The sequence below is a fragment of the Oryza glaberrima genome, chromosome 2 (genome assembly GCF_000147395.1).
Source record: "Oryza glaberrima chromosome 2, OglaRS2, whole genome shotgun sequence".
NCBI lineage: Eukaryota > Viridiplantae > Streptophyta > Magnoliopsida > Poales > Poaceae > Oryza > Oryza glaberrima.
Window position 1 is genome coordinate 21,225,227 of NC_068327.1, and position 24,385 is coordinate 21,249,611.

General features: G+C 44.1%; 2 protein-coding genes across 2 annotated transcripts; one reads left to right on the top strand and one right to left on the bottom strand.

The window, feature by feature from the left end:
- Nucleotides 1-10,846: 10,846 nt before the first annotated feature.
- Nucleotides 10,847-13,911, top strand: LOC127762787 (uncharacterized). The gene is made up of 3 exons (XM_052287279.1): nucleotides 10,847-11,758; nucleotides 12,898-13,231; nucleotides 13,359-13,911. Exons 1-3 carry the CDS (start codon nucleotides 10,883-10,885, stop codon nucleotides 13,493-13,495), a joined length of 1,347 nt encoding a protein of 448 aa, XP_052143239.1. The 5' UTR covers nucleotides 10,847-10,882; the 3' UTR covers nucleotides 13,496-13,911.
- A 760-nt stretch (nucleotides 13,912-14,671) lies between these two features.
- On the bottom strand, nucleotides 14,672-17,750 carry LOC127762788 (uncharacterized). Its single transcript, XM_052287280.1, has 2 exons — nucleotides 17,606-17,750; nucleotides 14,672-16,222 (listed from the first exon to the last, which is right to left on the bottom strand). The coding sequence occupies exon 2, from the start codon at nucleotides 16,194-16,196 to the stop codon at nucleotides 15,108-15,110; it is 1,089 nt and encodes a 362-aa protein (XP_052143240.1). The 5' UTR covers nucleotides 16,197-16,222; nucleotides 17,606-17,750; the 3' UTR covers nucleotides 14,672-15,107.
- Between the last annotated feature and the right edge of the window lie 6,635 nt (nucleotides 17,751-24,385).

Consider the following 24,385-nt stretch of genomic DNA (forward strand, 5'->3'; position numbering starts at 1 on the left):
CCCTTTTTGGCTTTTCTGTACGAACATCCCCAAGACTCCTATTTGCTTTTTTTTTTTGTGTTCATTTTTTTTATATTTTTCAGTTTCTTCTTTTGCATTTTTTGTGTTCATTTTTTGTGTTAGTATTGATACATTTTACTATTTATACCACATGCACATCCCCCATTTTGCTGCATTCCTTTTATATATAGTTTTCTTTATTATATTTTCAGTGCATTTTGCTTTTCTCTGTGTGTAAGAATACTTTTTTTTTCTATTTATACCACATGCACATCCCCTAGGCACATACTGTGCTGTGCTGGTCCTGGTCAGCTGTGCGGTGGTGCCTGGTGTACTGTACTCTTTGTCCATTGAGCTGGGCCGCTGGACTGGCTTGATGGGCTTGATGGGCTGGCTTCTCCAGGCCTCCAGCTGGTTTGGCTAGTTTTTAGGAATAAGTTCACTTTGACTCCCTTAAAAGTGATCCGAATCTAATCCATGCCCCTAAACTATAAAACCAGATATCTTGACCCCTAAACTATTAAAACCGGTGCAACTTGACTCCCTCGGCAGTTTTGAAGAGCGGTTTTGCTGACGTGGCGTCCATGTGGTAATGTTGACCTTGTCTGCCGTTGACGTGGCGTTTGGGTGGCATTAAAAATTAAAAACATACATGTGGGACCCATTCGTCATTCAGAAGAAAATTTTTGTGGGTCCACTGACATACGGGACCCACTGATATCTGGGACCCGCACGTCATCCCTTCTTCATCCTCGCTCTCTCTCTTCCTTCTCTCTCTCCCCCCCACGCGACCACGCCGGCGTCATGAGTCCCTGTCGCCGGCGCCTCCACCTCGCCACTGCCGGCACCTCCACCTCGCCACTGCTGGCGTCGTCCTCCCCGACCTCTCCATCGGGGTTCATCTCCTCGCCGGCTCCGCATCCATCGCCTCGAGTCAGCGTGGGCGGTGATGCTGGACGAGCTCCTCCGGGACGAGGCCGCTGCCGCCGCCGGGGGGTGGAGGTGGACGCCCCGTGCGCGTCCTCGTCTACGACGCGTTCCTCCTCTGGGCGTACGCCGTGGCGCGCCCCATCGGCGGTGGCGTTCACGTTCTTCACGCAGTCGTGCGCCGTCAACGTGGTGTACGGCCACGCGTGGTGCGGCCGTGTACACGTCCCCGTGGAGGCCGGCGCCATCGCGCTGATCGGCTTGCCGGCGCTGGAGCTGGAGGGCTTGCCGTGGTTCATTAAGGTCGGCCCCGGCCCGTACCCGGCGTACTTCGACTTGGTGATGAAGCAGTTCGACAGGCTGGAGCTCGCCGACGACGTGCTCGTCAATTCATTCTACGAGTTCGAACCCGAGCTGAGCTAGTAACCCCATCAAAGCTACAGTAGCAACTATCTGCTGGTGATAATGAAATTGCAGAGTTGCCTGCAGCTTGCTTGCCGGCGTCACTGTTGGCTTGCAGCTGGCCCGCTGCTGTCTGCCGCCTCCCGTGCACGCCCGCACAGTGTCACGCCATCGCCATCTACTGTGCGTGTCACGACATCGGCTCGGAACACAAGTCAACCCAAAAGATCGGACCGTGTAAAGCGGCCCTCGACCATGTACCCACAGAGTGTGTGGACCCGGTAGTCAGAGACCGGGCCACGGTAAGAGAGAGAGACCTTGAGCATAATGCTATAAAGGTCAGCAGGATTGGAGAGAGAGGGATATGAAAAACATTGTACACAACAATTCCCAATTGATTCAAATCTCTCTTCCTGCTATCTTGTTCTGTTCTTTCTTCCTCCTCAAGCTGCTCTTTCCTCCCTCCAATTCCTCAAATCTCCACGAACTCGCTGAAGAATTAGTGTACTCGTGACAATTTGGTATCAGAGCATCGATCCTGGAGAAGCCACGCTATACATCTCGCCTTCAGCTGCAGGTCGAGGCGATGGAGAAGCAGAACATCGACTTTGGCAAGGTCTTAATGGAGATTCAAGAGTCGCTTGTCTCGCTGAATCGGGCGCAAGGCGAGACGCAACCGCCGTCAACAAGCTGGACCAAGGCGTGACCAACTGGAGACCGCAAGTAGAAGCGGCAGTGAAGGAGTTGCGTGAGGAGGTGGGTGATCTCCGCTAGCAAATGGACCTGCTCGGCAAATCGCAGTCCGCGCCGCCGGCGACGTCTTCCCCTCGAGTTCCGTTGACGGACGAGGAAAGGAAGGCGCCGTTGCTTCCTACGCCACCAGCTTCGCGCGTGGCTGCGGCGGGGGACAGCGGAGACAAGTGGGCCAGTGGCCGCCAACATCCACATGAACACCGGGGAAGGGCACCAGGTGTGGTTACCACCGTGGTCCCGACCTCAGTCAAGGGTATGGTCAGTTCACCTGCTCCATCTTTGGGAATTTTGGATTGGGAAAATGATTTTGATTCGGGAGAGCGTAGGTTTAACCATAGAGTCCCTAAGTTAGATTTCCCAAAATTTGATGGTTCAGATCCACATGATTGGAGAATGAAGTGTGAGCATTACTTTGATGTGAATAACACTTATCCAGGGTTGTGGGTTAGAGTCTCTATCATTTACTTTTCTGGGAGGGCTGCTTCGTGGCTGAGATCAACTAGAGCCCACTTGCGGTTCCCTAATTGGGAGGATTTTTGCGCTGCAGTATCTGATAAGTTTGATAGAGACCAGCATGATTCGCTAATTAGACAGATGGATCAAATTAAACAGACGGGTTCGGTTTGGGAGTATTATGAACGATTCGATGAATTGATGAATCAATTGCTAGTTTATGATCCTGGGGTAAATATGCGTTACTTGACACATAGATTTATTGATGGGTTGCGTCGGGAGATTAGAAATGCTGTTTTACTTCAGAGACCCAAGAATCTCGAGTCTGCTCTGGCTGTTGCTTCCTTGCAGGAGGAAGTGTTGGAATCATCTGACTCCACACCGGTGAAGGAGGGCAAGAAGTTTGAGAGTTCTGGGCAGCACAAGACTAGTGGAAATTTTAAGGGAGCTTTTCCTTTACCATTGCCTCCTGGTCGTCATTTGGGGGTAATTCAGAGTGCAAGAGTGGATGAGAAGAAGGAAGGGGAAATTAAAAGATTGTCTGCATCTTCAGAGAAAGTGTCAGCTCTTAAAGCACAGCGTCGGGCACAAGGATTATGTTACATATGTGCTGAGAAATGGTCTCCCACTCATAAGTGTGCTAACACTGTGCAATTGCATGCAGTTCAGGAGCTGTTTTCTGTTTTGCATGAAGCTTGTGATGAGGCAGTTTGCAGTCCTGAGAATTCTGTTTTATCGGACAGTCAGGTGTTGATGGCAATCTGTCACGCCCGGAATTTCTATCCAAAATTCCAAACGTTTACATATGTGTGAACCCTCGTCCAGGAATCAGCCGAGGCACATAATAACAAATTGATAATAGAGTACAATTATTACTCTTAATTAATAAGCGAATAAAATGTCATTGCAGAGGTAGATAGTTCCTCTCAATCAATAAAGATCTAAGCAGCGGAAAAAATAAGATAAACGGCGCAGACGACTCCACTCCACAGGCATCTTGACCAGGGCTACACCTAATCCTCCACACCATCTTCATCACTGTAGAACTCCTCCTCTGATGAATGATTGCAAGGTGAGTATATGACATACTCAGCAAGCCACGCAACAATTATGCAAGTGCATAGGATAACAAAGGATGGCATAGTAGGGTTTCATTTGCATAAACAACATTTAATAAACATTTCAGAATTAAATAAAATAGTTAAGTAATAATTAAACAATATTAATCCAATGCTATACAACATACCCTGTTGCATAGGCCCAACCAATCTGAACAACCATCCCGGCTGCACAGTTCTATCTCCAAACCAGGAATATACCATTCCAAACCGGGGGCTTCAAATTATTACCAGTTATAGCATCTTTTATAATGATGAGAAGTGTGAAACTAATCACGAAAGACATTGTTAGACCCGCCCATAACCGCGGGCACGGCTATTCGAATAGTTTTACTCTGGCCAGAGGTGTACCACTGTACCCACAAGACACAGCCCCACAACATGTCACCATGTGCCTCAATACCACCACGGTACCTCGGAGAGGAGCTGTGACAGTACCCCTCGCACAACACAATCCACCACAGTGCACCGTTCCTGGATCATAATCACCCCCTTATAAACAAGGCATGGACTCCCCAGCGACCCCCGTGGGCTTATCTCCGCCACTTCTCAGTCTGGTGCCCCGCAATGAACCATACTATACAAAAGGTAAAGCCGTTGCCCACGCTGGCTTGTGGTTGGCACGGTTAATGTTTCACAACCGAAACTCGTGAACCGGTCCTTAATTGTCATGAGCACGACCATCAAAACCATGTGCTCACAACCCACCATTATCAGGTTTTAGTTGGCAAATTAATTAATTAACCAATTATGATTAACCATCACGAGCTATCATTAAGCCATCATTAATTAGTAGTGAGTCATAAGTTATCCCAATAGTGTGCTAACGTTTCTAAGCATGGCTAAGCAATCATATCTAATATCTAGCTGAACCAATATATAAAGCCCAACTAGTCAAGTTATAATAACCCAAGGTATCAAGGAATAAAGTAATCAAGAACAAAGGGCTATAACAAACAATAGGTTAATTCCACCCAATGACATTCGAAAATAAATGCAATAGTTGAATAGAAACAATAGCTTTAAACGGGATCAACATGCTCAAAGGGTTGTTTGGGATCTGTGTGACTTGCCTTGCTGGCCTCGGAACTCCTCAAATTCTTCTCCTGCGAAAACGGACTCTCGGGAAACGTCGGAATCTAAACAGAAAAGAGCAAAAACACCAAAACAGCACATAAACAAGCATGAACAGTACATGTGGATATTTTTAACATGTAGATCTCAATTTTAGAAAAATTTAGAGACTTGAACCAACTAAATCCGAGCTAAGATGAATTAGTTATGAATTTCTAAAGATTAAATCGGATTAAAACACTTATATGTATTTAATTGAATTATGACGCAATAATGAATTATTTTTGAAAAGGAAAAGAGGATTTATTGCGTCAGCGGCTAGGGTTTGCGGTGGACCGGGCGCACGGCGACGGTTCACAAGATTGGACGGCCGAGATCGATCCATCCAAAACGGACGGCCGAGATCGATCGGTCCACAGCCAGACCACGGCGGTCGGCACCAATGTCGTCAGCGGTGACGTCACCACCGGCGGCGGCTCGGGTGCGCATGCTCGCCGGCGAACGACGGCGCGGCGGCGCGAACGGAGAGCACCTACGGGTAGCAGACGGCACGGCGAACTCACCGGTGACCAAAACGGCGGCGGAAGATCAACGGACGGCGACGACGACGAGGAAGAAGCGGCGGCGACCTTCGGCTTGACGACGGCGACGGTGTTCCGGCGGTCTACGGCGACGACGGAGGGGCGGACGAGGTCGGCGACGGCTTGGCGATCACGACGGTGGCCTCCCCGAGCGACGGCGGCGCACGGCTGGGGCGACGGCGGCGCTAAGCTACACAATGCTAGGGCTCTACCGACGACGAGAGGCGAAGGCGAGGGTGGCGACGGGTAGCGGAGACACCGGGGATCCTTTTAAAGGGGCAAGGAGGCGGCGGCGAAGGCCCACGGCGACCGGCGACGCGAAGGAAAGGTTAGGGTTCGGGAGAGAGAGACGAATCCGATTCGAGATCGAATCCTCCGCTTTCCAAACGATTTAGGTGAAGTTTCCAAAAGGGAAAAGGTAGAGGAGATCCCGAGGATCATTTCCCCTCAATTGATTTCACCGGAGAAGGAAAGACGCGGCCGAATTTGGAAGGAGACGGCGGCGGCGCGGCGCTATGGTTCAGGCGGCGGCGGCGGCGCGAGGAAGACGAAGACCTAACAACTGGGCCCCACCTGTCAGCGAGCGAACACGCGCGCGAGCGGCGGCTGCGGGCCGGCTTGGGCCGAGGAAGAGAGAGAGGATTTTGGGCCGACTTTCGGCCCAAAGCCAAAAGAGACTTTTAAAAACCTTTTTCCAATTTAAATTATTCATGAAATGCAATTCCATTTATTAAAAATACTTCCTTAGCTCAAATAAATCCCAGAAAAATCTAGGAATTATAGAATCAAGCAAAGTATTTAATGAAATTTTATCTGGCCCCATTTTATATTGGAATTTATTATTTAAAATTAGACCTTCTCTTCTAGGCTTTTAAAATCAATTCTAATAATTCCAATTAAACAACAATTTATATTTTTAGGATTTTTAGGATGTGACACAATCTCTGTACATGCAGTTCAAGGATCTGAAGCTAGTGGATGCATGAGGATGTTGGGTCAGATTCAAGGCAAGGACGTTTTTATTTTGGTAGATTCTGGTAGCACTGCAAGTTTCATTAGTGCTAGAGTGGCAGAAGGGTTATCGGAACTTTCTCAGATTGCTACTAATTTGCAAGTGAAGGTGGCTGATGGAGCTACTTTGCACTGTCAGTCTGAAATTCTGGCCTGTGAATGGAGCACTCAAGGACAGAAATTTTGCACTACTCTCAAGATATTACCATTGGGAAATTATGACATGATATTAGGAATGAACTGGCTAATGCAGCACAGCCCAATGACTGTGAATTGGGTTACTAAATCTCTCACAATTGAAGGCAGGAATCCAGTTGTTACTTTGCAGGGAATTTTGTCAAACACTGCACAGTGCGGACTTATTCCTTCCAAACAGTTGAATGGGTTGAAACATAGACAGGCAGTAGCAAATCTTGTTCAACTGTGTTGTGTTACAGACCTGGAACCTTCAGAAGAATTTCCTCTTGCAGTACAATAGGTGCTAAATAAATTTGCTTCAGTATTTGAGGAACCTCAGGGTCTGCCACCTGTGAGATCGTTTTATCACACCATTCCTTTAATCCCTGGAGCAATGCCTGTCAACGTGAGGCCTTACCGTTATACTCCATCCCAGAAAGATGAGATTGAGTCTCAAGTCCAAGAAATGCTGTCTAAGGGATTGATTCAGCCCAGCTCAAGTCCATTCTCTTCACCTGTGCTGTTGGTTAATTTCTTCCTCCTCAAGCTGCTCTTTCCTCCCTCCAATTCCTCAAATATCCACGAACTCGCTGAAGAATTAGTATACTCGTGACACGCAGTCGAGCCATTCGTCGCCGCCCGCCAGCTGCTCGCTATCGTCACCCAGCGCAGCTTCGGCCCTCACCGCCCGCCGCCGGCCGAAGGGGAAGAACCGATGAGAAAGGGAGAGAAAGAAAGAAGGAAGAGAGGGAGGAGGAAGAAGGGATTTATGTGGGCCCCACATGTCAGTGGGCCCACAATTTCTTTTTTGAATGACAAATGGGCCCCGCATATATATTTTTAATTCTAATGCCACTTAAGCGCCACGTCAACGCCACATAGGACGAAGACCTAGTCAATACTGCCACGTAGACGCCATGTCAATGAAACCATCATCCAAAACCGCCGAGGGAGTCAAATTATACCGATTTTAATAGTTGTGGGGTCGAGATATCCGGTATTACGGTTTAGAGTCATGGATTAGATTCTGGTCACTTTTAAGGGAGTCAAAGTGAACTTATTCCTAGTTTTTATTAGCTGTATAGCTGGCCATCTAAGGTGAAATTTTTTGCTTGGAGATTATCACTGAATTCCATCCCAACTGAGAAGGTGCCTAAGCAACGAAATATGAGTACAACTTGTATATGTAAAGTTTGTGGTGCTGCAGAGGATACTTGGGATCATGCACTTCTTCATTGTACTATGTCAAAATGTGTGTGGGCTTTGATGGATAATGATCTTGCAGAACTAATTGCAACCACGAACATTAAAGATCCCAAGGATTGGCTCTTTTACATGCTTGATGTTTTAAAACCTGGAGACAGGACGAAGCTACTTGTATCATGTTGGGCAATTTGGCGAGCTAGACGGAGAGTTTTGCATGACGAATTTTATGAAAGCCCTTTAACAAGAATGCATTTTATTAAATCATATTTAGCTGATATGGATTTGATTATTATTCCTCTATGCCTACAGGATAAGAAGCACTTGACTTATCCTAAAGTACCAGTATGGATGCCACCTCCAGAAGATTATGTAAAGATAAATGTGGATGCAGCAATATCACGATGGGGTAACAAGGGAGCTGTTGGGGCAGTGTGTCATACTGTATCTGGTGAATTTGTGGCAGCCAGTGCTATGGTCTGGGAAGGGCTCTCTGACTCGGCAACTTTGGAAGCACTTGGATGCAATGAAGGCTTGGCAATAGCTATGGGCTGTAATATGTCAGAGGTCTGTATAGCCTCTGACTGCCTTGAGGTCATTAGGAGCATCTCAAAGAAACCAAGGTGCCAATATTTAGCAGTCCTAAATGATATTGAGGCAAGAAGGAAGCATTTTGCAAAAGTAGAGTTTCGTCATGAAAATCGGGCTTGGTTTTCAAATCCTCCTTGTAATATAAATAGGAATGTAAATGTGGACAGTAATAAATAAATTGTCCGCTCTTTCTAAAAAAAAAAAAAAGCTGTATAGCTGAATAATTTTGCGATCAGTGTTCGAGGGTACAAATGAATCAGCTATTATAAAATTGAGAACTAGGTCAAACACAGTTTTTTAGAAATAATTTATACATATAATTTTCTTATAAAAACTACACTATTAGAAAGCTAGGAAAGCATATCACATTTACATACAATCTATTAACTTATTAAAGTAATAAAAAAAGAGCCTTTACATTTGCTCCAACGGCCTAGATATCCTTATATTAATTGGATAGAAAGAAAAAAAATAAAGTCTATAGAAATATAATTTAAGAAAACAAAAAATTCAGAATTAAAAAAACAAGGAATATTGAAAAAGGATACTAGAGTCCATGTATACAATTTAAAACTAATTGAAGTTCGAAATTAAATGTTAATAAAATTAAAGCTATATCCCCGCAAAAAAATAAAATTAAAGTTATAGGTTACATAGTTCATATAGAAATACAATATAAAAGTAAATAAAATTATTTTTTAAAAAAAATATTGGGAAATAGTTTATAGTCCATATAGAATATAATTTAGAAATAAATCAAATTAAAAATTAAAAAATAAATATTGAGAAGAGTCTAAGGTCCATATAAAATACAGTTTATAAATATAAATTAAAAAATAAAAATAAGAAATATTGAAAGAGAAATATATAGTCCATATAAAAATAAGATAAATAAGGAATATTGAAAGAAGGGGCTAAAGTCCAAATAGGAATATAATTTAAAATAACTAAAGTTTGGAATTTAAAAATAAGAAATATGAAAAGAAGGGTTTAGAGTCCATATGGGAATAAAATTATAAAAAATGAAAATTCGAAATTAAATAATAAAAAATATTGGAATGGTATTCTAGAGTCCATATAGAACAAAATTTAAAATTATAAAATAATAAACCGCTACCACATATATATCACATTAGTTTGGTAAGTTAGTACATAATTTAAAATTATGTTATCATTTTAATATATTCTAATAGTAAAAATGTGAAAATCTATATATAATTTCGTGAGAAAAATATAACGACGTTAGCCCCACAGTCTACCGGGTGTACTGTTTTACCAATCGGAGAAGAACCCACGACGAAGCCGCCGCCACCGCCGCGCATCGTCTTGTCCATTTCGCAGGACAGAAAAACAGGAGTTCGCAGGTGGCACGCTGCGTTCACCCCGCGATCCTAGTGATCTGATTCAGGCGACTAGTAACTGGCACCACATGATCATGGTTGTCACTCGCGGCTGTCAATCAGACAGCGGAGCAGATCAGCAGAGCACCATATGCGCCATGCGACAAGCTAGCCCATACTGAACTAGTGCTAATTAAATTCCTAACGGGTTATCAATAGAGCGGTTAGCTAGCATAAGTCTTGATTATAGTGGTAAAGTGGGGGAGTGAAGTGCGCTGCTGTTGACACTTGACAGGTAGCTCGGCCTTCTTTTTTTTTTCTCTCTCTCTCTCTCTGGGATTCTTTCCGTTTGTCTTGTTGTATCTATCTTCTGTCTCCGACATGAGGTGGAGAGCTCGTATTTGGTGGGGGGCCTTGGGCAAGGAAGTGGACGGCCGACGTGTCACGATGAGCCGCAATAATTGCGCTCACAATGTGACAATTAGCAGCCAGTGTTAAAAAGCAGTGAACATCACCCCCACACACAGCTATTAGTATTGGTGTCGCAGTTGCAGGATCCTATTGGTTACCCATGGTTTATTATAAACCGCAGCGGTTTATTAATAATTAAAAAATAGTTTTTAGATAAAACTTTTGCATATATATTTTTTAACTATTCAAAAGTAAATGTTGAAAAACATTAAATTTAAATTTAAAATTTATTTTTTGACAGCGGTTTATAAGTCATGGGGGTTGTGTAGATGTGAATTGTGAACAGGGTTTACAAAATCGTGTGGTTAACCTTCTTATTTTTAAAATCACGATATATCTCGTGATAACCGCACGGTATTCACGGTAACCACGCGGTTACCGCCAGACCGTGGGATCACGGTAAACCCACCCCAAAACGCTTTGGGGGAAACTTGCGGCCTGTTATTTACACTTAAATCATGCCACAAATATATAAAGAAATATTAGTAGTACTAATTAATTACCATCCTAATTTAGACCATCTTTATATTGGCCATTTCCGGGAACCCGGGGGAGAATATCACAGGACCCAGGTGTACACAGCTCCGACCAGCTTCCTTCACCAATACCGTTGTCCCACCTGGCTAACTGGCTAACTTTCCTTGTCGCGTACGCAGTCCATGCCCAGGGGCCCCACCTGCAGTCTCACATCACAAAGCCATCAAAACCCCCACCACCCCCTCACTACCGCCTCCCGACTCCGAAGGCGAAGGCCAGCCAAAGGAAAGGAGAAAGAGCGGCCATGGCGGAAGACGCGCCGCCGTCGTCGCTTCCGCTGCTGCTGCCGCGGAAGTCGTTGTCCTCGTCCTCCGCGCAGCGCAAGCAGCAGTACGCGCGGTGCGTGTCGCACGCTGGGGACGAGCTCCACAGCTTCCGCTCCTGCCTCGCGTGGATGTGCGTCGACCACTCCACCCGCGCCCGCGGCGCCGCGTCGTGGGCGGCCTTCCTCCTCCTCGCCGTCGCCGCCCCGTCCGCGGCCACCCTCGCGCTCCCCTCCCCGGTCGGCGGCGGGGGGTCGCCGTTCGACGGGCAGGTCCAGGTGTCGCTCACCCTGGCCGCCGCGCTCGCCTACCTCACCCTCACGGCGCTCCTCCAGGGCCGCGGCCTCCGCCGCCTGCTCTACCTCGACCGCCTCCGCGACGACTCCGAGGAGGTCCGGTCCGGCTACATCGAGGAGCTCGCGGGCTCCTTCCGCGTCCTCGCCTGCTTCCTCCTCCCCTGCACGCTCGCCGAGGCCGCCTACAAGGCGTACTGGTACCTCGCCGCGCCGCCGTTCCGCTCCCCGTGGTGGTCCGCCGCCGCGTGCGCCGTCGAGGTCGCCTCCTGGGCCTACCGCACCGCCGTCTTCTTCATGGTCTGCGTCCTCTTCCGGACCATCTGCTACCTGCAGATCCTCCGGATGAAGGGCTTCGCGCGCGAGTTCTGCAGGTTCGCCGACGTCGCCGCCGTGCTCGAGAGCCACCGCCGCATCAGGAAGCAGCTCCACAGGATCAGCCACCGCTACCGCCGCTTCATACTCTGCTGCCTCGTCCTCGTCACCGCCAGCCAGTTCGCCGCCCTGCTTGCCACCACCAGGCCGCACGCGCAGATCAACCTCGCCACCGCCGGCGAGCTCGCGGTAAATCTTCCTTTTCTGCTCCTCTTTTTTTTTTTAACTTCCATTCCGATTTATGTTAAAAGGTAAGTAGTAATTGCTTCCTTCACCGAGAAATCAAGGTGATGCGATTACCGATTTGGTATGAAGATATCAGTAGCATCATGAACGATCTGAATCAGAAATATGCATTGTTCAAAGATGCGATTCACTGCATAATTAGTAGTAGCATTTAGCAGTAAGTAATCACTACAAATTTATCTCTTCAAGATAGGAAAATGATTCGGTGGAAATGGAAACCGCAATTGGATACATGTAAAATTGGGACAGGAATGATGAGAAGGGGCTGAATCGAAGCAGTTTTTAGTAACTGTTAATTCTGCTCTATCCCTGTTTCTTTCTACAAGCTCAGAAATCTGAATTCCGCTGTTGGGGATAGTGAAAATGCCAGATCAGGTTGAGCAAGGTCAAGTGGCTACTGGCTAGCCACACTGTAAGTAAAGTTAGTCCTAGAAGAAGCTTGCATACCCTGAAAAGGAAGCACAAATGTTCAGATAACTCTAGAAGTAGAACAGAACAGTGCATGAACCTCCACCACCCACCACATGTCCACAGCAGACAACTAGATCCACATTCCCATCACCACTCCATCAGTAGTTGTCTGTGTCTCAAAAGGGCTATACAGCTAGCTAGATTTGTATTGCAAAATGTTAAAAGAGAAAAATTCCCTGGTAGATGCTTGAGGAAATGCATATTCCTGAAGTTGAATATAGAATGTTATCCTTCAAAAGTGAGATCAGGAAGAACAATTAGGTTGCAAAATGGAATGTTGGAATTTCTGATAAAACTGAAGTATATTTTATAGTGGTCATTCAGCGGGCCATTTTTTTTATAATGGATAAAACTTGGTCTTTGTTTCAGCCATCTGTTCCTTGAGAATCATTTTCCATATTAAACATAACTCAATGTGTTTGCTCTGATAGTTAACCCAGGAACCCAGCAGTAAATCCCTGCGTTCATCGTGAACTCTGATTTTTACCGTGAGACTTGGAAGTTTTTGCCGGGGGACTTGGAAATTTTCATTCTGTCAGCCACTGGCTTCAGTGGCCTCGGTCTGAGACTCGAGTACCTGACATCTGTTTGTCGCTTCACATTTTGTGCAGCTCTGCTCGCTGAGCCTCGTGGCCGGGCTGCTGGTGTGCCTCCAGAGCGCGGCGAAGATCACGCACAAGACGCAGGCGATCACGAGCGTGGCGGCGGGGTGGCACGCCGACGCCACCATCAACGCCTTCGACAACGACAAGGAGGACCCCAACCCGGACCTCCCCCGCATCGTCGGCTACCTGGTGCCCGTGAACGCCTACTGGATGGCCTCCGGCGAGACCTCGTCGGACTCCTCCTCCTCCTCCTCCAGCGACGACGACGACTCCGGCCACCCCAAGTCCAAGTACATCCCTTTCCAGAACAACCACTGCTTCCAGCAGAGGCAGGCACTTGGTAAGCGCTCACAACAAAACAAAACAAACAAACAAAAGAACAAACAAACATATGTGAAAGCTGCATTTCATTTCATCAGTTCGTCCTGACCTGATCGATGTGGTGGTGGTGGTGTTTTTTTTGTCAGTGACGTACCTGGAGAACAACCGGGCCGGCATCACGGTGTACGGCTTCGTCGTCGACCGGACGTGGCTGCACGCGCTGTTCATGATCGAGTTCTCCCTCGTCATGTGGCTGCTGGGGAAGACGGTCGGTATATCCTGAGGCCTGAAGGAGAGCTTTGCCTCCTGTTGAAGCTTTCAGCTCTCTCTGCTCTGCAGCCGTGCCGAGATTTCTGATGATCAAAGATCTCCGCATCGTCTCATATTGCTTCCTGGATTGTACAATACAAAGTCGAGTGCAGAAATTGCAGATAGTAGTTCAGTTTCTGTGCCATGTCCGGCACAAAATCGAAGCAACAGTTCTGAAGTTTTTAGCTGTATGTTTTTCTTTAAAATTTTTTATGGTTCTTTGTTTGAGGCAGATTCTGATGGAGCATTAGTTGTATGAAGAATAATGGGATGGGATAGTTGTCCAGCTTGATTTGATGAGATTATGAGAGAACAGTAATCGTTGTATACTGTATAGGTTGATTTCATGAAACGATTACAGTGATATTCAGGTTGACTTTTTTTTTTCCAGATTTGTTCAGGTTGATGTTGTATTCTTGTTGCGTAGGAATCTCTAACGATAAATCATGGTTCTTACAAAGCTCAATGACATCCCTTGATTAGATCATTTCTCATATAAGGGCTTGTTTAGTTCCAAACTTTTTCTTCAAACTTCCAACTTTTTCATCACATCAAAACTTCCCTACACACATAAACTTTCAACTTTCCATCAAATCATTCCAATTTTAACAAAATTTTCAATTTTGGCGTGAACTAAACACACCCTAAATGTTTCGCAAAATTCAAAATTGCCCTGTTTAGTTCACACCAAACTTCCCCCAAACTTCCAACTTTCCATTACATCCAAAACTTTCCTACACACATAAACTCTCAAGTTTTTTTCCAAACTACTCCCTCCGTCCTAAAATAAGTGCAGTTTTGCACTATTCATGTTCAACTTTTGACCATTCGTCTTATTTGAATTTTTTTTATGATTAGTATTTTTATTGTTATTAGATGATAAAATATGAATAGTACTTTATGTATGACTAATTTTTTTCAATTTTTTCATAAATTTTTCAAATAAAACGAACGATCAAACATCGGACACGGTTCCCCACGACTGCACTTATTTTGGGACGGAGGTAGTACCAACTTTACCCAAACTTCTTCTCAATTTCAGGATCTAAACACAATAGCAACAAACTGATATGACTGCTGTAGCGTTCCTGTCAAATCAACAGTAACAGGTTGCAGCATGGTAACAACAAACAAAAGATATGCTCATGGATGATAATAATAGCTAATAAGTCGCTAGGATCAAACGTGCGATCCACTAGAACATGGATACAAAACGGCAGCACATGACAAGCAAATATGCCCAATAAGTTTTCATGATGTTCATGTTTTGGAACAGCAATCGCTGCCAAACAAAAAAACCCATTTGCGTCGATCCAATGGAAGGAAAAGAAAAGGGCATTCACAAAATCCATGCAAGGCAGCACCGGAAAAAAGCAGCACTGTTTTTGCCCTATATAGGCATGAGCAGTGCCCTAACAGAGATCTCCGTCCAACCTGTATCCTCGGTTGCTGCCTGTCTCAGCAAAGAAAAAGGTACTGGAAGAACATGATGATCCTCTGAAAACCAGGCATCAAATGCCGCGGTATGTTATTTTGCCTCCCTTGCGGATGGATAGAATGAACAGAACCCGTGGTAGCTCCCTTTCTTAGATGCCATGTGTTGACCTTACATGAGTCACCACAGGATGGTGCCGCCGCGAAGTCCTCCCTATGGCCCGAATACCACCGACACGTCCCCTTCGAGTGTTAGCTGAATCATGCTGGATATCAGAGGCAGCGACCGAGCTAGCTGTGACACTACGCCTAGGCCTCTCCCTGTACCTTCTGTAAGCTCTGGTGTATGAATCACCACTGGCAATTCTCCTGCCATGGCCAAATAAGGATGCCAAGAAGTCAATGCTGTCATCCAAACTACCATCTGATGACTCATAGAAGTCAAGCCTCTCATTCAGAGTGCGATCTAAGGATGTGAAGAAGTTGAGCCTCTCCTCCAAGTCATCTCCATCAGAAAGTAAATTGTTGTTGCTGCCACCATTAAACTCAACCACATAATCTCCCATAATGACAGCCCCTGGGGTCATGCTTCTGATAGTGCTAATGGCATCCTGCCGCTCTCTTTCACATTCAAACTTTTTCCACTCATCTGCATGTGCAGGATCAACTTCACGAGGTTTTGCTGAAGGATGCTTGGAATTCACATGCTTGCAAAGTTCTTTGTATGAACCAATGAATGAGCAGCCATCATGCATACAGGCTCTTTTCTTGCGATTGAGATACTGGCGAGCTGGTTCGACCACAGTCCATCCTTTGACATCCCCACGACAAAGAGGGCATGCAAGTTCCATTGCACATTGTTGCTTGCTGGCTGGCTGAGAATTCAAAGATAATGAAAGGCCAGGTGAAGACTCAATTAATACACTGTGGGCCAACTTCTCCTTTGCATAAGCTTCTTTGAAGTGTTCAAGGCAGTTAGAATGCTGGTGGTTGGTACCACACATATATGGCCGGCAACCCTTGTGGTGAGAAGTACAGAGGAGGAGGACAGCATCATGTGGATGCTCCAGGCAAACTGGGCAAGAAGCTCCTTTCCATTCTTTTTTCTCAGAGACCAATGCTATATCATTTTGCTCGCATGTTCCTTTCATCTTCCAGCAGCAGGAAGGTAAATCACTAGAAGATGAAGATGATCCACGTCGACGAGCTGGGAGGTTCCGGCCCCTTGGAGATCTACCCATCTCTTCAAAATAATATAAGTAGGGAACTGCAGGATGGAAGGACAATTATATGTCAATGCTACATATTAAAATTGTGACTCTTGCACACTATTCGGGTGCTACTGAAGAATGCATGGACATAAAATTACCACCTGCACTTAAGTTTAGGACCCATTTATGTTAATGACTTAATGCTACAAATTAAAGTTGTGACTCTAGCACTCTATTCTAGTGATACTAAAGCATGCATGGATATAAAATCACCGCCTGCACTTAAGTTTAGGACCCATTTCGAAAGTATGATTCTCTCAAAGATATCATACGAGACACCATATCCAGTTAGTAGGAATTTCTGTTCTATGTAATCCCAATGCTACAAACAGGGCCTTAGATATTCAATTGCCACCAGAATAAATGGTAGGAAATTTACATATTTTGTTAGCAATAGATATGATATTCTTTGTACAGACTGCTAGGGCAACTTACTTTTGCTGCACAGATCCTATATACAAAAAGCTGGAGATTCTTATGGAGGGTAACAAATAAAGGATGGTTTCGGCAAATTCCCCTCCCATGCATCTGATTAACTTGACAAACATGGTGGAAAACTGAGACTGAGAGACAAGGAGCATCCAGCATGAAGGCAAGCTACCCAGTATGCATTCACCACTACAACCACACTTATCTTCCATAGTTCGCATTCACCACTGCAGTAAAGCCATACTTATCTTCCATGGAACATATTAGACAGCCTGAACATCACTTGGGGACATGCACAAAATGGGGGAAATGCAATAAAGAGAACATGAAAGAAGTTTAGGTAAATTTATTTAATTCAATCTGAAGCTATGGGAGTTTTCTTTAGTGTAAATTTTGTATCATACCTAAATGTCTTTAGGATATTAAAAAATAATTATTTCCACTAGATATGTCCCAAAAAGCGTATTGGGACCTTCATAGTTTAAACTCAACTGGCCTTTCACATGAAGCTTGCTAGGCATACAACGGAAAGTAGTAGAGTATGATACAATCAATATTGAACACACAAAACACACTAAAAAAAAATCAAAACCAATCATCAAAGCTATGCATATGGAAAATAGGTAAACCTTCAAAGCTCTGTAATATATCTGAAATGAAGCATCAAAATGAAGAAGAAAAGAGTACGATATTTTTCACATACATCAGAAACAGATTTAGCACATAATGTAACACAAACAATTGTACAGGCACATTCCCAGTGGCGGATCTAACATGGGACATGGGGGTTCGGTTGAAACCCCCCAAACCTTTTTGGGAACCACCAAACTGCTACTAGTATTAAGGTTAAGGCAAATTTCAAGAACGGAAGCTAGGGTTAACGCAAATTCGAGAAAGAGTGCGTGGGTCGAGAGAGAGAGAGAGAGAGATGGGAAAGAGGATCTGCGTACCGGATGCGGCGGAAGCAGCAGGGCGAGCGACGGCGACCCTCCTCGCTCGCTCGCTCGCCGGATGGATGGATGGGGATCGGCGGAGGCGGAGGCGGAGGCGGCAGCGGTGGGGAAGGGCAAACTGACGAGGTGGAAACTCACAGGATTACAGTACTCACTCACTAATGGTGAGGGTAAGTTAGTAATTTCGCCTAGTACTTAATCCCCCCGGATTGTTTGCACATACCATCCCCACGACCCCACCCTACCCAAACGTGGAAATCTGAAAATTAGAAATAACTAGAAAATGAGCCGACCAATTATAACTCAGTATTTGTTATTTACGGTGTGTTTGATTCACGGTCATGCATGGATGGGATACGGCCATTTATATTTTATTTTATTGAACTAGAATAAATACCCGTGCGTTGCAACGGGTGAAGTCTATTTTAATTTTGTTGTTGTCATATAGTTTTAGTTAAGATGAAATTCGCTGTGGGAGTTCGCTTGGATATATATTTTATTAGAAAATCATGACCTGCAGTTAGTAGTCCGATCGTCTCAAGTTAGCATCCGAGTTTTTTTAAACATATTTCTTATATGATTCCTTCTGTATTACTAAAAGTGAATGATCTTAAAAAAGACTCAAATACGGATATGTATTTTCAAAAGTAAACAAACTTAAAAACCGACTAATACACGGATGACGTATCAAAATACCGACAAAAACATCTTCACTTTTTATAATAGTAGAGATATGGCGATCCAATTTTTTGTTTGGTTTGTATATATATGATGACCAAATTTCTTGTTTGGTTGGAGGGATATAGTACGGATGGGAAAAGCCAAAAGTTTGTCATATATATATTTTTATCAAAATATAATCATCCGATATCTTATTTAAAGATTTAACTATAGTAACAAATATAATGATTTAATCAAATCATAAATTAGATAAATGGTTTAGGAGAAAAATTTTTTTGGAGCTTTCTTAAAAAAAAAAAATCAAACCAACCGCGACCAATCAGAATAGGACATATCGCCCAGACAAAAACTTGATGGCTTCATCCAACCAAATCGGTCGGATGCACTCATCCAGCATATTGAGGGAATATTCCTTATTCCGGACAGCCCCGTCCACCCTGCCCTTAAAAAAAAAAGGCGGCCATCTCCTATCCAGGCTACTAACATTGATAGTTTCTCATCATGTGTTGGTTAGCTTATCGGTTGTAGCCAAAATAATTAATTTTTTAGTGGCTCTAGTTTTCTTTTCATCATAGATTATTTTCCATCATTTTCTTTTAAACCCGCTACTAACATTGATATATTATCATAAATTATTTTTACTGCTTAGTTTATTTTTATATGCTTACCAATAATAGCTCAAACGATTAATAATATATCCTGATTAGTGGGTTTATTGTGCTATATAGTCTTGTTAACTTTAATAAATAGCTCAAGATGGTGTTAGGGAAAAGGTTGAGGGATGTTTTTGATAAACCTTGAGTTCCACTTTACACTCACGGCTGTTGTTCGCCCGATCTTTCGATGAGTTGATAATAACTACGATTTAGGAGAAACGTTGATGACCCGACTACAACCGTACAAGACGTTGCATTGCGCCTTATCGATCGATACACCTTTCGTGGGTTGTTGATCTTGCCGATGCAGATCAACCTTATTCTAGCAATAAAAGCAATCTGAATTACAGATAGGAATTGATGCAGATCAACCTTATTCCAGCAATAAAAAAAAGCATAATATAATCTAGAATATATATCCATTTTCCTCTTGTTTTTATTTAGATTAATTTCAAGTAACGTTGTCGGAGACAAAGTTTATTTCAATATGCAGAATGAGGATAAACCGATCTCATGAGGATATACGCATTTGTGTTGCTTACCTAATTGGTTAAAAGGAAAATATTTCTTCACTAAATCAACACTTGTTAGAGAGAGTTAATAAATTAATCTCAGCTGGTAGAAACAAAGGGGTGGTAAATATTTTTGCAACAGCACCAGGTGGTTTTAGCAACGACGACAGATCTCCTCCCGCTCCGTGCCAGTCCCGGCGGTAGCGGTGGCGGCCAAGGCGGAGGCGAGTAGGCACGTTGGGCGGCAGGCGGTGGCGAATAAGATGGAGAGTTCGTCCGGGTTTGACTTGCTACTGTGCATTCGGTTTGTTTTACTGCTGATGTGTGACCTACGTGTGGGCTACTGTACTGCAGAGGTGCAAGGGAAAAACAGTCAGGTCACTATGGAAATGGATCCTCTGACTTTGGCTACAAAGTCACGGCCGTGCAGTTGGGTGATATCAGCCGTTGAGCCAATCTGACGGCTCTTATTTACGTGCCTTTGCTGATTGCCGAAGCAGGCCAAGCCGGCTGTAACATCTTCAAATTTTAAACTATAATTTGATTGCATCATGCTAGCTTTTGACTAGATTAGGGTAATTTAAAATTTTATTTGATTCTTAATTGGTTCAAATGTTACTTCTTAGAACCCTACTAATTTACCCTACCTATTCCCTTTATTTTAAACCTTAGTGAATTCGAGCAAATTCTCTCAAATTCCAAACTTCAAATTATTCCCTTAGTTTATCCTATTAATAGTGAGAATTTGCTATACTTCAAACCCTAGTGAAACCCCTCCAAACTCAGAGATTAAATTCATTCTTTTCTAGGGAAATATTCAAAAAATTCTGAAAACACTGTTCATTACACTCAAGGTGCTCGATGAAATGCCTAGCCCAGCTAGAGCAGCCCAACCTCTACCCAATCTTGCACAAAGTTTAGATATGGTCCTTGGGGACCACAATCCACTCAAAGCCGTGGTTTTCTTTGTCTCTTCCTCCCCTTCACGCATGCTGCCTGGTGTCCGACTTAGCCACGCGCCGAGCCGCTGCGTGTCGGCCTCGGGACCGCTCGCGCGTGCCCAACCGCCTTGGCGCGCCGCCAGCCGCACGACGCTCTCAGACCGCCGCCGCCACACCAATTTTGGCGACGACAAAGCCGGGACTACCTCCGCCGCGCAACGCCGTGCACGCCCGTCCAAAGCCACCGCCGAGTCCGATTTTGATTCTACCCGGGGTGAATTGAGCCAAGACTTGCCACACGGTTGAATTAAAGATAGACTGTGGTTCCCCTCTCACAATTCAAACCAATCACCGCCGAGCCGGCCGTTTTAACCCTCGTCGCCGCCGCGCGTCGCGCCTAGATTGGCGCCAACACGTCGCCAGTCGTTTCTACCCGTGGTCGAGCCAATCCTTCGTCGGTAAGTATTCGAACGTGGCCTCCCGCCACTCAAATTGATCTTGCCCGCCCTCTCACAGCCTCTGCCACCTTTGCCCCATCCTATTCCCGAGCTCATCCATGGGGATGATGGCGTTTGAGCTCATCCTTTCCCCCTGGCCCTATAAATAGGACCCCAATCCCTTCCTTGTCCATCATCGATCATCAACAACCATAGCCCCACAACCCCGAAGCTTTGCTTCACCAATCCATCTTATCAACCATTCTCGCCCGTCGGTCGAACACCTTGTGCGCGATCGACTCCACGCCTTTTCAACCATCCTCCACCCTAAATAACCCTTAGAACACCTTATATCAGCTATGTTCTATCATACTAAGTCCTAACCGAAGCCCTGCGTCGAGCTCTACCTTGCCGCACCGAGTGGAGCACCGTCGCCCCTGCTCTGCTCTGTTTTTCGTCGCCAAGAAGTTTTTCCGGCCGCAATCCTTCATCTCAGCTTATCTCGGTGAGTTCTTTCGTTTAAACCATCTATATACTCCATAGATTCCATTTTAGCAATTAGTTTGCACTACCATGCCACCCTCTGGGCTGCCGACGTGAGCACGATCGCCGCCAATGGAGACGCTCGTTGGCAAGTATTTTCTGCACCTTGCCGAAGGTCGGCAAGCTACCTAAATCCCTCTAGGAACTTTGTAGATGCTCTAGGAGCCCTCCCCGAGCCTTGTCTAACTCTCACTACCCCAATCACCTTCACAGCTTAACCATGTCACCGCCACTCTAGCCGCCAGCCCAACCACATACCAAATTAACCCCTCCGCCGCCGCTCGCCGTCGCCGGAGAACCCTAGCTCCCTCCCCTCCTCGGCCGCAACCCCTTCTCTCCTCTATCGCCGCTGCAATCCGAAACCCTAGCGCCGCCGGCCGCATTTGGGGATCGACTGGAGGTTGAAGAAGAGAAGAGAGAGAGACTGACAGGTGGGACCCGCACACAGTGCCATTTCACATTTAATTGATTTTCAAACTTTAGAAGCCAATATCTTTTAAAATATAGATCCAATTCCAGTGAAACTTGGACAAAAATTCTTCTAAAATCATTCTCTATCTTTTGAGACCCCTTTTGCTATTTTTCTATTTTATTCTATTTTCTCTATTTTTCTTATTTTTGGATTTTATTTGAATTCCTTTTAAATTTGAATTTTATATGTCTAACCCTAGGTCTTGAGGATTCTTCTGACATACTAGATAATATCAGTCAATCTCAGGACATTGAGCAAGGCCAGTTACTATACACCTTTTGATCATTTAAGCCTATATTTTACAAATTATTTATTTATAGCCTTCTATTCAATACTCTATTTTATATACACAATTTAACCATAGAAACCCAGATAATTTAGTATTGCTTATTTTGCTTACAATCTGGCTAAAATATCTTATCCTTAGATTGGGACAGTATGTTAGAATTGGATAATTTCCGGGTGGCTAGTATTGTCTCGATCGATATAGTTATTACCAGGTACTTATGTCGAACAAATGGGTACGACTGCAGTTTCTAGAATGCGGACAGACCTATTTATTATGTTAATTAGCAATGTGGTACCTCTGTATAGTGGTTCTTATTTTTAAGTCCTCGCGCAGGAGGCAACTATAGCCGCGAAGGGCAAATTTGACCATTACCATGTACAGGTAAATGGTTTGTGATACTCGAGTATAAATTATATGGTATATTTCTAAACCCTGATCGAGATGACGTGGTGTCATACGATCAGTTCCCTTTGAATACCTCAGGAACGCCAGAACTCCTCTTGCTGCTGTTAACATTACGTTCAGAGCATATGAGGATATAAGTTCATGGAACAGTTGCCACAATTGTTAATAACCTAATACTGGGCCATGACTAAAGCTGATGATTATCATCAAGTCGTGGACTGCTGGTAAATCGTACATCTGCTGCAGTAGAATATCTTTGAAACTATTCGAATAGCCGTACTCATGGAATTGAGTACCGGGACTCATATGGTACCCTGGTTAGAAATTTAAAGTCTACGTATTTATAAATTCTTGCTATAATTCTTCTAGATTATTTATTACTGCTTTTTGCAAAGAACCCTACTATATGCTAATGTATAACATATTTCCATGATAACTTGCTGAGTATTGTGAATACTCATCCTTGCTCTTATAACCCCTTTTTCAGATTTGGGTCAAGAGGAGGTCCCCTATGACTATTACTATGATGACCCCGATAACTTAGAGAATCCCTAGAGGTTATACCTCCCTAGTCAGAATATATAAAAACTTCCGCTGTGTATTAGTTCTACATATGATTAATTAGGTGAGTATCTATTATTGTAAAACCCTTAGTATTGTAAAACTTTAACGTATGCAATGAAGAACCAGCTATATTGTATGTATCAATATTTACTGATCCAGGGATTGATACATTAATTTTAGTCGGATCCAAGTAATTAGTTCTGGGACCCGATACCGGCCCATCAACTCCACGATGGTCTTTCGCTGTACGTTGTTGCCTGCAAAATAAGGGGTACTAGCAGATGAGTGAACTTCAATCTAAGGACAAAACTGAATACATAACTAAAATAAAGGCGATGCATTGAAACACAAGCTCCATAACTAAATAACTAGTTTTCAAAAAATAAAAAAACCAAAATAACTCTGTAATATTAAGGTATCACAAATAATAAGCATGTAGTAGTCATATTTTACTGCTCGATCCATAATGCTCTCTACTAGTCTTTTCTTCCTTACTTCACCACACAGAAATTGGTCCATGGTAAAAATTGGATTTTCAGTTGACTGCTTCTTTTACAACGTAGAAGGGAAGAACCAAGACAGGAAAAATAAGAATTGGAGTGTTATATTCGGTGATACCTTTTATTAGAAAAAAAAACTCTAGCGACAAAATAAGAATTGGCGTGGTTCTACAGAGCTGATGGGCCGGCCAAGCTTGCTTCAGCGATCAGCACAAGAAGCATATAAGAGCCGCTGGATTGGTTCAATGGTGGATACAACGCGGACTGCACGGCCGTGACTTTGTGGTCGAAGTCAGAGGATCCGCTTCCGGTCACTATTATATAGAATGACATGCCTAAATTCTGTATTTGGTTTCTTACCATAAAAGGTGGATACACACGATCTCATACAATGCATCAAACTTATATGTTATCGTGAACGTCGAGTTACACTTAACATGTACCAGTATGCATATCTAACCAATTATGATCTACCGATCCCAAGAGCCTAACCAAAATAGGTCAGCATGAGCAACATCAAGACAATGAACGTGCGCTATGTGAATCTTCTTTATATTTGTTACTAAAAAATAATAGCATCTTACTTTGGAGGACAAAAATTTATTAGAAAAAAATCCAAATAACCCCATAGACTTTATTTGAAAGTCCATCTAGCATTCTAAAGTTTGAAACCTTACATTTAGCATCCTAAATTTTATAATACCGTTCATATCGGTCCCTAAGGTGTTTTTACAAAGTGTTCTTTTATTTAATTTGCATATACATTAGCTGAGATTT